The sequence below is a fragment of the Xyrauchen texanus genome, chromosome 35 (genome assembly GCF_025860055.1).
Source record: "Xyrauchen texanus isolate HMW12.3.18 chromosome 35, RBS_HiC_50CHRs, whole genome shotgun sequence".
Lineage (NCBI taxonomy): Eukaryota > Metazoa > Chordata > Actinopteri > Cypriniformes > Catostomidae > Xyrauchen > Xyrauchen texanus.
This window is the reverse complement of record NC_068310.1, coordinates 1,858,770-1,870,903: the sequence shown is the minus strand read 5'-3', so window position 1 is coordinate 1,870,903 and position 12,134 is coordinate 1,858,770. Positions and strand designations below refer to the sequence as shown.

Sequence of the window (12,134 nt, the reverse complement as noted above, 5' to 3'; positions counted from 1 at the left end):
AACAGGGCTTTTTTTTGGTGCATCACCACTTTTTAATTTGTGTTGTCATGAATAAAAAGCACAATTTCATATAAAAAGGACAGTCATATAGAATTATTTGTAAGGGTTTGGACAGAGTCAATAATTCTGCAAATCATTGAAAATTATTCAAAGCCATTTCTCACCTGGTGTGTTGTCTGTCACCTCAACACCTTCGGTTGCATGAAACACATCAGAATTGAAGGATATTAATAACGGTCTTAGCATCTTGTGTGCTTGTGACTTAACTTTGTGACTTGCTTTTTGCTTATTTGATTAGTGACCAAGAAATTGAGAAAAATCTTAAATAGTTCTTATTAAAGAAGTCTGATGGCAGACTTTGCAAAAAGAAGCACTGCATTTAAGTGCTACTTCAAGCTTTAACCGATGGTAGAAAAATTATTTTTTTACATAATTTACACACAGGTCAGAGAGCATGCGTTAATTTGCATTCAATTCATACCACAGTCCTAGTCCTAATTCATCCTTGATATTAAATTCATCCTATATATATATTAATTATAATGATGTTAATTATAATTATAATATATATATTAATTATAATGATGATTGGAAAACTAGTAAATGCTGCTCCATTATCAGAAATCAACACAAAATGTACTTTAATAGACACAAACCATGATTGGTGATGTGGTTTCTGTAATCCTGTGTCCTTCGCAATATTTTAGGGCATATTGGGCAATGCCAGTGGCTCCTGCCATGCCCTCCATCAGCACAATAACAGGGAATAGAGAACTTCCCTATCACAAAGAACAGACAATATTAGTCACTCAGCTAATGAGCACTGTTGTTAATGAAATGGTTACTGGTCCATTACCGATGTCAGCATCTTTGTAATACATAGCTAATTTGAGGTGTCTCTTTTCGAGGTGATGTTTTGACGCAGGGACTGGATTCCTGCAGTACAGGCAGTCGATGTCCTTCATCAGACTAAACAGCTCATTCTCATCAGCAAATACAAAGTGTCTCTCTACAACTCAGACACAAAAACACATGAAAAACTATTAAGCTATTGAAAGTAATACATTTATGTATGAACATGTACATTCTCTCAAATTATGATTCTGTCTCTCCGCCCCCCAAAAAAAAGTATTTTAAATGAATCAATAACACTTTGATGCATAAATATTTAAATAGAACAACATTTTGTTGTTTATTTTTACTTCAAAACAAGAATATAATTATTCCCAATCATTTTTTCCTCCACAATGATTTCTTTAGAAATTGTTACACATCTGTCGTAAATATCCCCAATTTTTTGAGGTGCATCACCCCTTTCATAACCATTTTGAATTTATATTGTCATAAACTAAAGTTGCAATGACATTTAAGAGTAGTCATGTAGAATTATAAGTGTCAAAGGTCATAATCCATAGTGGTTTAGATATAACATCCCACCCTGAATTGTTAAAAATGGCCGTAGAGGACACCTAATGGGTTATATATTCACTTGGTTATGGTGCCTTTGAAGGTTACCTGAAACAAGTGAGTTGCTTTCATTCATTAAACACTCATTGTGAAGTGATACAGTGCTTTTCCAACATTTTATCAGCATTTCCACTTAAGCATGGTTCGGTACGATTACAAACCATATCCGGCCCCGATATCTCTGCATGGTTAGCTAACCATGGTGGTCTTTGTTGTTAAGTTGAGAACTAAAAAAACTAGGTGTAAGTTAGTGTATCTTCATGATTTTATGATGATGATTTTCTAGTACAGCACAATATTTTTCAATATGCCTTCATCAGCGAGGTAGATTACGCTTGCCAACACATTAAAACTCACATATCGATATATAACTTGTATAATATTACATCAATAAATGTCCTCTTAAGCTCATATGGGAACTTTTACCTTTCTGCGTTTTAATATCCAGTGGCATACACAACTCCTCTGCAAATGATGGTAAATCTCTTGCCACCTTCTCTTTGCTTTCCTTTTTTCGATATGGCCATGTCTTTCCTGTGCTTCAGCGGAGTAAAAATCAGGGGGAAAAAAGCAGTCCTAAAACGGGAATCATTCTCCATATTGCACTTGCTCCCATGTTTACATCTCAAGCTATTGCCAACTCATATAATATCAATAAATGTCTTTGAAACAAGGTTCTTAAGGTGGGCAAGGAGGTGGCAGGAAATGTCAACGTAAAACTTTAATCCTACAGAACTCAAGCATAAACTGCAAAACAAAAACAGATGCACACACACAATGATTCGTGTCTCTCTCTGTCCCACTAACTGGCATCTCTGGCTTGTCCTTGTCCCCCTCCCGGCTGATTAGGACGATTCAACGCTGGGCATGTGTCCTCACAGCTTGGCCATGTCCTCCTCGTCACAGTCTTTATCTAATCTGAGAATTTTTACATTTCTTTGTGTTTGTGTCCGGTGTCATACACAACTCCTGGCATATGAACCTCTTCTCGCCTTCTTTTTTCTTTCCTTTTTGTTACATGGTCTTTGTTTTTCCTGCACATTCTCTGATTTTGCAGCACCATAGTTAAAAAGAAATCATTAATGTGACAAGTGGCCTGGAACGGCATGGATCTGCAATGAGAACCGGTCAGCCCAAGTTTTTGAAGCATAAAAGCATGTTGAATTGCTCTAACTGAAAAAATGTATGTATTGTATTAACAGTGCTTGAATTTTGGGAGGCTGACCTTTAACATGGTTGTATTTTTGAGCATTGAATATTTCATTTGGAAACATTTCACAACTAATTTAATTATTTTGAATTAAATATTCACCTTCAAAAGTTTGTATCCAAAATATTCTGTTAATTTGAAAATATAATCTAGATTTTTCAGCCCGTTCTATTTCACTCAACTAAATTTGCTTCCTCAAATTTGCTTCCTCAAATTCAGTGGTTCAAATGCGGTCGGAAATTCAACCTCCCACATCCTGGAACTGGAGGAATAGCAGCAAAGTGTTTCTACAACTTGATTGGAGTCCACCTGTGGTAAATTCAGTTGATTGGACATGATTTGGAAAGGCACACCTGTCTATATAAGGTCCCACAGTTAACAGTGCATGTCAGAGCACAAACCAAGCCATGAAGTCCAAGGAATTGTCTGTAGACCTCCGAGACAGGATTGTATCGAGGCACAGATCTGGGGAAGGGTACAGAAATGTCTGCAGCATTGAAGGTCCCAATGAGCACAGTGTCCTCCATCATCTGTAAATAGAAGTTTGGAACCACCAGGACTCTTCCTAGAGCTGGCCGCCCGGCCAAACTGAGCAATCGGGGGAAAAGGGCCTTAGTCAGGGAGGTGACCAAAAACCTGATGGTCACTCTGACAGAGCTCCAGCATTTCTCTGTGGAGAGAGGAGAACCTTTCAGAAGAACAACCATCTCTGCTGCACTCCACCAATTAGGCCTGTATGGTAGAGTGGCCAGACGGAAGCCACTCCTCAGTAAAAGGCACATGAGAGCAAGCATGGAGTTTGCCAAAAGGCACCTGAAGGACTCTCAGACCATGAGAAACAAAAGATTGAACTCTTTGGCCTGAATGCAAGCGTCATGTCTGGAGGAAACCAGACACTGCTCATCACCTGGCCAATACCATCCCTACAGTGAAGCATGGTGGTGGCAGCATCATGCTGTGGGGATGTTTTTCAGCGGCAGGAACTGGGAGACTAGTCAGGATCGAGGGAAAGATGAATGCAGCAATGTACAGAGACATCCTTGATGAAATCCTGCTCCAGTGCGCTCTGGACCTCAGACTGGGGCAAAGGTTCATCTTCCAACAGGACAACGACCCTAAGCACACAGCCAAGATAACAAAGGAGTGGCTACGGGACAACTCTGTGAATGTCCTTGAGTGGCCCAGCCAGAGCCCAGACTTGAACCCGATTGAACATCTCTGGAGAGATCTGAAAATGGCTGTGCACCGACTCTCCCCATCCAACCTGATGGAGCTTGAGAGGTCCTGCAAAGAAGAATGGGAGAAACTGCCCAAAAATAGGTGTGCCAAGCTTGTAGCATCATACTCAAAAAGTATTGAGCAAAGGCTGTGAATACTTATGTACATGTGATTTTTTTCGTTTTTTTTATTTGTAATAAATTTGCAAAGATTTCAAACAAACTTCTTTCACGTTGAATGAAAATGTCATTATGGGGGTATTGTTTGTAGAATTTTGAGGAAAATAATGAATTTAATAAATTTTGGAATAAGGCTGTAACAGAACAAAATGTGGAAAAAGTGAAGCGCTGTGAATACTTTCCGGATGCACTATATAATGTAGTATGGTGAGCTGTCCCGAATTGGAAACTTTTTCTCATTTCACTTATTTGTCTATGGCTGGGTTTCCCAAGTCACTAAGTAGAAGGTTAGTATCACTAAAGTAGTAATTAATCTCTTCGGCGTGTTTCCCAAAAAGCATCAAAGTAAAAACATTAACATAAACTAAATTAAAGAGGGCTTTGAACCGCTCTAAACTTCTAAGTGCAACTTAAATGTATCTTTATCGCATTTTCAGTTTATCAGAGAATAAGGAACATTTAATAACTTGTATTGATATATTTGGATCATTGTAAAGCCATAGCCAGAAACAAGGTTGTGTGTGCCAAAGAAAAACTGTGTTCAAGAACTGAATTTTTTGTAACTTTAACAATAATTGCCATTCACAAATGTAACCATTCTGTAGCACAAAATGTATTTTCTATTTAGCCCTGTGTTACCCTAAACAAATTAATGATACTTGTATTAATGGAGTTGGTAGGCCTGTTAATATATCCAAATATTAGGCTTAATATTTAGTCATAAAATATGATTAAATTATTTTAGAATGTTATATAATTATGTAGTGAACATCAGTTAAGATAGCATTCCAGAGACCAGTTTATTGCAGGGTGTGGAAGATGATGTGCCACACTGTGATTGGATCATTGGTGAATGAACATGAACAAATATTAAGCAACATCAGATAAGATGCCAAGACAACTGCCAGACACCTCTTACAGGGCAGGGATGGGGACCTTCTGCACCCACCACCACCAAGGAGAGGACTCATCACTGGACTACGGGTTGATTTGAACTCAAACTCATTCCTAAGGTTTAGGCAAGAACTGTCATAAAATTTCCTTCTGGACCTCCCAGATGCAGCAGCAGTGGAGGGCCACAAATATCTATTCATACCTTTGTTTGGAGGCCTTAAATTAATCTAAACCGCAACACATCCACTCCAACTTCATGCAAAGTACAGTTTACAGTATGTTAATGATTTTTGACTGGTAACACAACAGTTTACGGGACAGACCTATTAACAGAAAAATAAATGCGTGGATGATGACTTAAATATTTATCGTGTTTGGTCACTATCTGTTCCATACGATGCCTTTAATAATTTAAAAGAGGTTTAGTAAAGAATTAATGCATGGGTAAAACGTTAAAGACACTGTTTAAAACTGTACTTTATGCTATGCAAATGAGTTCCACACTAGGGTGGGCAACACCATGGCTACTTCAGACACCAGTGGCCAATCACACTCCTGGATCGGAAAGGTGCCAGATACAATGTCCTCCTCATCAGAAAGGGATAAATATGCCCCCCAGGTAGACACACCCTTGGGGGAAGGAGACCCCAACAGACACACCACGTCCTGAGTTTCTGACCTGATGAGGAAAGAGACTACAAGATAGTTGAGGTTAGGCTTTTGCGAGGACCCTCTTTTTGCAACCGAAGTACAGCATCCTCCAGCCCAGCGTGGCATTGAGTACTGGATTGCAACTCTGCGCCCTTCCCACTGCACGCTACCTGCATCCCCAGAAGAAGATGTTTAATTCAGTACTTTCCTTTTCCTTTAATTCAGCTCCCGTAACAAACATTTAAGTTCTACTTTATAATGAGCAATCCAAGTGCTGTTTTGGGAAACAGGTGTTCTCTATGTAAAATAATGAGTGGCATTAGTTAAGATGATCGTAAAAGTTTAAGTTGCAGTCTACATATACATATATATATATACACACATACATACATACATACATACATATATATATATATATACACACATACACATATACATATATATACACACACACACACACATACATATACACACACACACACATATATACACACACACATATATACACACACACATATACACACACACACACGCATATATAAACACACACACACACACATATACACACACACATATATATACACACACACACGCATATACACACACACACACACACACACACAAACATATACACACACACACATACACTCACCTAAAGGATTATTAGGAACACCTGTTCAATTTCTCATTAATGCAATTATCTAATCAACCAATCACATGGCAGTTGCTTCAATGCATTTAGGGGTGTGGTCCTGGTCAAGACAATCTCCTGAACTCCAAACTGAATGTCAGAATGGGAAATAAAGGTGATTTAAGCAATTTTGAGCGTGGCATGGTTGTTGGTGCCAGATGGGCCGGTCTGAGTATTTCACAATCTACTCAGTTACTGGGATTTTCACGCACAACCATTTCTAGGGTTTACAAAGAATGGTGTGAAAAAGGAAAAACATCCAGTATCGCGGCAGTCCTGTGGGCTGAAAATGCCTTGTTGATGCTAGAGGTCAGAGGAGAATGGGCCGACTGATTCAAGCTGATAGAAGAGCAACTTTGCCTGAAATAACCACTCGTTACAACCGAGGTATGCAGCAAAGCATTTGTGAAGCCACAACACGCACAACCTTGAGGCGGATGGGCTACAACAGCAGAAGACCCCACCGGGTACCACTCATCTCCACTACAAATAGGAAAAAGAGGCTACAATTTGCAAGAGCTCACCAAAATTGGACAGTTGAAGACTGGAAAAATGTTGCCTGGTCTGATGAGTCTCGATTTCTGTTGAGACATTCAGATGGTAGAGTCAGAATTTGGCATAAACAGAATGAGAACATGGATCCATCATGCCTTGTTACCACTGTGCAGGCTGGTGGTGGTGGTGTAATGGTGTGGGGGATGTTTTTGGCACACTTAGTGCCAATTGGACATCGTTTAAATGCCACGGCCTACCTGAGCATTGTTTCTGACCATGTCCATCCCTTTATGGCCACCATGTACCCATCCTCTGATGGCTACTTCCAGCAGGATAATGCACCATGTCACAAATCTTGAATCATTTCAAATTGGTTTCTTGAACATGACAATGTGTTCACTGTACTAAAATGGCCCCCACAGTCACCAGATCTCAACCCAATAGAGCATCTTTGGGATGTTGTGGAACGGGAGCTTCGTGCCCTGGATGTGCATCCCACAAATCTCCATCAACTGCAAGATGCTATCCTATCAATATGGGCCAACATTTCTAAAGAATGCTTTCAGCACCTTGTTGAATCAATGCCACGTAGAATTAAGGCAGTTCTGAAGGCGAAAGGGGGTCAAACACAGTATTAGTATGGTGTTCCTAATAATCCTTTAGGTGAGTGTATATACATACATACATGTGCTGGTCATATAATTAGAATATCATCAAAAAGTTGATTTATTTCAGTAATTCCATTCAAAAAGTGAAACTTGGATATTATATTCATTCATTCCACACAGACTGATATATTTGACAACTGACAACTAATGAAAATCCCAAATTCAGTATCTCCAAAAATTTGAATATTACTTAAGACCAATACAAAAAAAGGATTTTTAGAAATGTTGGCCAACTGAAAAGTATGAACATGAAAAGTATGAGCATGTACAGCACTCAATACTTAGTTGGGGCTCCTTTTGCCTGAATTACCTCAGCAATGCGGCGTGGCATGGAGTCGATCAGTCTGTGGCACTGCTCGGGTGTTATGAGAGCCCAGGTTGCTCTGATAGTGGCCTTAGCTCTTCTGCATTGTTGGGTCTGGCGTATCGCATCTTCCTCTTCACAATACCCCATAGATTTTCTATAGGGTTAAGGTCAGGTGAGTTTGCTGGCCAATTAAGAACAGGGATACCATGGTCCTTAAACCAGGTACTGGTAGCTTTGGCACTGTGTGCAGGTGCCAAGTCCTGTTGGAAAATGAAATCTGCATCTCCATAAAGTTGGTCAGCAGCAGGAAGCATGAAATGCTCTAAAACGTCCTGGTAGATGGCTGCGTTGACCTTGGACCTCAGAAAACACAGTGGACCAACACCAGCAGATGACATGGCACCCCAAACCATCACTGGCTGTGAAAACTTTACACTGGACTTCAAGAAACGTGGATTATGTGCCTCTCCTCTCTTCCTCCAGACTCTGGGACCTTGATTTCCAAAGGAAATGCAAAATTGACTTTCTTCAGAGAACATACCTTTGGACCACTCAGCAGCAGTCCAGTCCTATTTGTCTTTAGCCCAGGCGAGACGCTTCTGAAGCTGTGTCTTGTTCAAGAGTGGCTTGACACAAGGAATGACTCCAGCTGCAGTACACTCTTTTGTGAATCTCCCCCACATTTTTGAATGGATTTTGTTTCACAATCCTCTCTAGGGTGCGGTTATCACTATTGCTTGTACACTTCTTTTCTACCTCATCTTTTCCTTCCCTTCGCCTCTCTATTAATGTGCTTGGACACAGAGCTCTGTGAACAGCCAGCCTCTTTAGCAATGACCTTTTGTGTCTTGCCCTCCATTGACACCGCAAGGTCGTCTTTTGGACAGCTGTCAAGTCAGCAGTCTTCCCCATGATTGTGTAGCCTACATAACTAGACTGAGAGACCATTTAAAGGCCTTTGCAGGTGTTTTGAGTTAATTAGCTGATTAGAGTGTGCCATACGGTGTCTTCAATATTGAACCTTTTCACAATATTCTAATTTTCTGAGATACTGATTTTGGGGTTTTTCATTAGTTGTCAGTTATAATCATCAAAATTAAAAGGAATGAACACTTGAAATATATCAGTCTGTGTGGAATGAATGTATACATTATCCAAGTTTCACTTTTTGAATGGAATTACTGAAATAAATCAACTTTTTGATGATACTGTAATTATATGACCAGCACCTGTCTATATATATACACACACACACACACACACACACACACACACACATATACACACACACTTTTTATTTTTTGTAAAAAATACACATTCATTTATTTCCACTTATCATATGTAAGGTTGCGAAGGTACTTGCGCCTATCTACATGTATTTACATTTTTTATCTAACATTAGAAACGCTGAAAACTGAGCTTAGATAAGAATTATAAAAAAAAAATTATCTGTCAATTACATTTCTGATTTTACAAATCTTTTGGAATTATTTGCATCAGCACCGGACATTAATATGCAGATACTGACGTGTTTCAGGAAACACAAATAAATAAATAAGGCTCAGTTTTCACCATGGTGCAATGTTAAATAAAAAATATATGCTCCAGCTATATTAATATGATAAACTGTGGTCACCCTAATTTATTATGCCTATGTCTACCTACACAGCAATCAGTGATGGTTCTAGACAGAATGGGGCAGTGGTGGCTCAGTGGTTGAGGCTCAGGGTTACTGACCAGAAGGGCGGGGGTTCAAGTCCCAGCACCACCAAGATGCCACTGTTGGGCCCTTGAGCAAGGCACTTAACTCCAGGTTGCACCGGGGGGGATTGTCCCTGTAATAAGTGCACTGTAAGTTGCTTTGGATAAAAGTGTCTGCCAAATGCAGAAATGTAAATGTAGACATTGAGGGGCCATAGGTAATTTATTTTGGAGGCCCATTTATTTTACTTATTTTCATTATTTAATGTGGCATGACATACAAAGTATTAGCTCATTCAAATAATCGCTTCAACAATCTGATTAAAGCAGTACTCTTAACTGCTTTTTTTGGCAAATCTAATCAAAATTCAGGTTGTTTTCAACAAAAGTTCTTCCACAGATGTGCTCACTGTTGTAGCCTGGTAACTTCTAAACAACACTTTGTTATCTGATAAAGTGATAAAAGCCTGTACACCTCATAAAAGCTGCCAGCCAATAGAATGTATTTTCTGACATCATCTGCAGATTTCATGCCATCTGAGACTGAGACTGAACCCTTAGCACTGGACAAATTCAATTCACTTTCCAACATTCTTGACTTATTTGTTTAGTGTTTTACAAGTACAGAAACTAAAACATAGTACACAATATTCAATCTCATATCCATACCACGTTTTGAAATAATAATAATGACATACTTGTTTTACTATTAATATTCATGTTCAGATCAATTCTAGTCATTTCTGAAACTCCAACACACCAAAGAATAGGCCTTTTCATATTTCCTACTATTTTAATAAATATTTTTATTAACATTCATTATATTCATTATAATGTTATTATACTAATTATACATTACCTGTCAACTACTAATATGAACAGTCTATTAGAGGAACACATGACATGGTGATTCTACAAGAAACATGTTGAATTCATTGTTACGGTGTCCAAAGTTCAACATCTTTAAACTTCTTTTCAAGTTTCACATCTAGAAAAAGCACTCACATTCATGAATTGTTGCACAAACAGATTTTGTATTCTGCATTTTATTTGATTGCCTCTCAATTTCTCCTACTCTTGTTTTTGCGTACAGTTAAATGTAAATGTTAAATTATGGATTGCATCTCTTAAGGGCAGCTGCGTGACACAGCGCAGAGGGAACATTACCTCCACCCAGAAGACGTGTCCAAGATTTACACGTGCTCTAGAGTAATCGTACAGAGTTAACAGCATCTTAATAGACAAGGGCTAGGTTTCCCAATAACGTTGCAACTTAAGTTTTAATGATGATCTTAACTAATTTCGCTCATTATTTTATGATAGAGTAATGCGTGTTTCCTAAACCAGCACGTATATCGCTCGTTATAAACTTCAGCTTAAGTGCTTCTTTAAGGGAGTCCAGGAGTTTGACTTCTCAACATGAAAATAAGGTGGAAATACTGACAAATATGCAGTTGTCTGTAAACTTTGTAGTATTATACATGCAGAAGAATTGAAACGATATGACTTGAATCTAGAGTTTTCAACCTTTGCAATCCTGGAATTCTTCACGGTCATAAAGCAAACGGCTCAGGAATCCTCATTGGTCAGAAAGGACCCTCTGCAGCCAGACCTCCTGATCTTCCACACAGAGTTAAATCAGACTTCTCTTTTGAAAGGCTGCCAAAAGGCCATCAGATTTGCACGACTTGAATACCAAGACATTCCTTAATCCTGAAACATCTCACACAAAGTCACTGTACTTTGCAGAATCAACCTTCCAAAATGTACAGAATGCGTTTAAATCCACAGCTCAAGCAAGACTAGGTATTGCTAGGCATTCGGACAATTGCTTTGAACTGTGGTAACTTGTATAACTGACAAATTAATGATTATAGCCTGACGTACCTTTTTAAAATGTGTGTAATGTTTCATCCATGTGGTATAACCCATGAATTAAGCAGTATGATTTTGTAACCAGGAATTTTCATGTTTTGTTACCTACACGTATAACATCCATGGAAAAAAATGTCATGTTTAGTATGTAAGCATTTGCTGGTGTATGCAGAGAAAGCTGATGACAACTAATATAATGTCTCTTGTACCATTCTCAAGATGTAAAAGCTCACGATTAAATATGCACTATTTTTGAGCGGGACATTTTTAAGATTCTGCCTGCACATGCTTCATCTGGTCGCTCCGCTGACGGCCAGGTACTCACTCGCCTTGTGAGGTCCAAGAAAGCTCGGGACTCAACGTTCCAAGAAAGCTTATCACTCTTTACGGCCTCGCTTCAAAGCCAACCTCATCATTCATCCAAACAATAAATTCGATCATACAGAGATCAAAACATCGATGGAACGAAATTTCTAACAAGAACCAAGCAACACAAAGAACGCAAGGAAACACCATAAAGACACACAAATGTGCTCAAAATGCTAGTGTATTAATGAAATAATTTGGGTAATCCGATAGCAAATCGATGTAGACTCAGAGAAGGATAAATGGTTCTTAAAGCATTGTCAACACACTCCATAAAGTTCATTTTCACTGTACTGATCAGTTATTTCACATTCTGTCCCTCTTTTCACCAACCTGTCTCATGTATATATGTGTTAGATTAGATTTATGTTTAGAATAGTAATAAAGTTTGTCTGTGTTCAAAGACGTTGTG

At 38.8% G+C, this 12,134-nt stretch overlaps 1 protein-coding gene across 6 annotated transcripts in view; it reads right to left on the bottom strand.

The window, feature by feature from the left end:
- si:ch211-10d23.5 (uncharacterized protein LOC556599 homolog) overlaps positions 1 to 12,134 on the bottom strand; it is a 40,577-nt gene that overhangs the window by 7,194 nt on the left and 21,249 nt on the right. For 4 of the 6 annotated variants that reach the window (XM_052105525.1, XM_052105526.1, XM_052105523.1 and 1 more), the window contains 3 exons: positions 857 to 1,009; positions 657 to 779; positions 165 to 191 (listed from right to left, as the gene is read on the bottom strand). In XM_052105525.1, the coding sequence (XP_051961485.1) occupies positions 165 to 191; positions 657 to 779; positions 857 to 1,009 (303 nt within the window). The remainder of the gene's footprint in view (positions 1 to 164; positions 192 to 656; positions 780 to 856; positions 1,010 to 12,134) is intronic. The other 2 variants (XM_052105528.1, XM_052105527.1) reach the window with 2 other exon arrangements.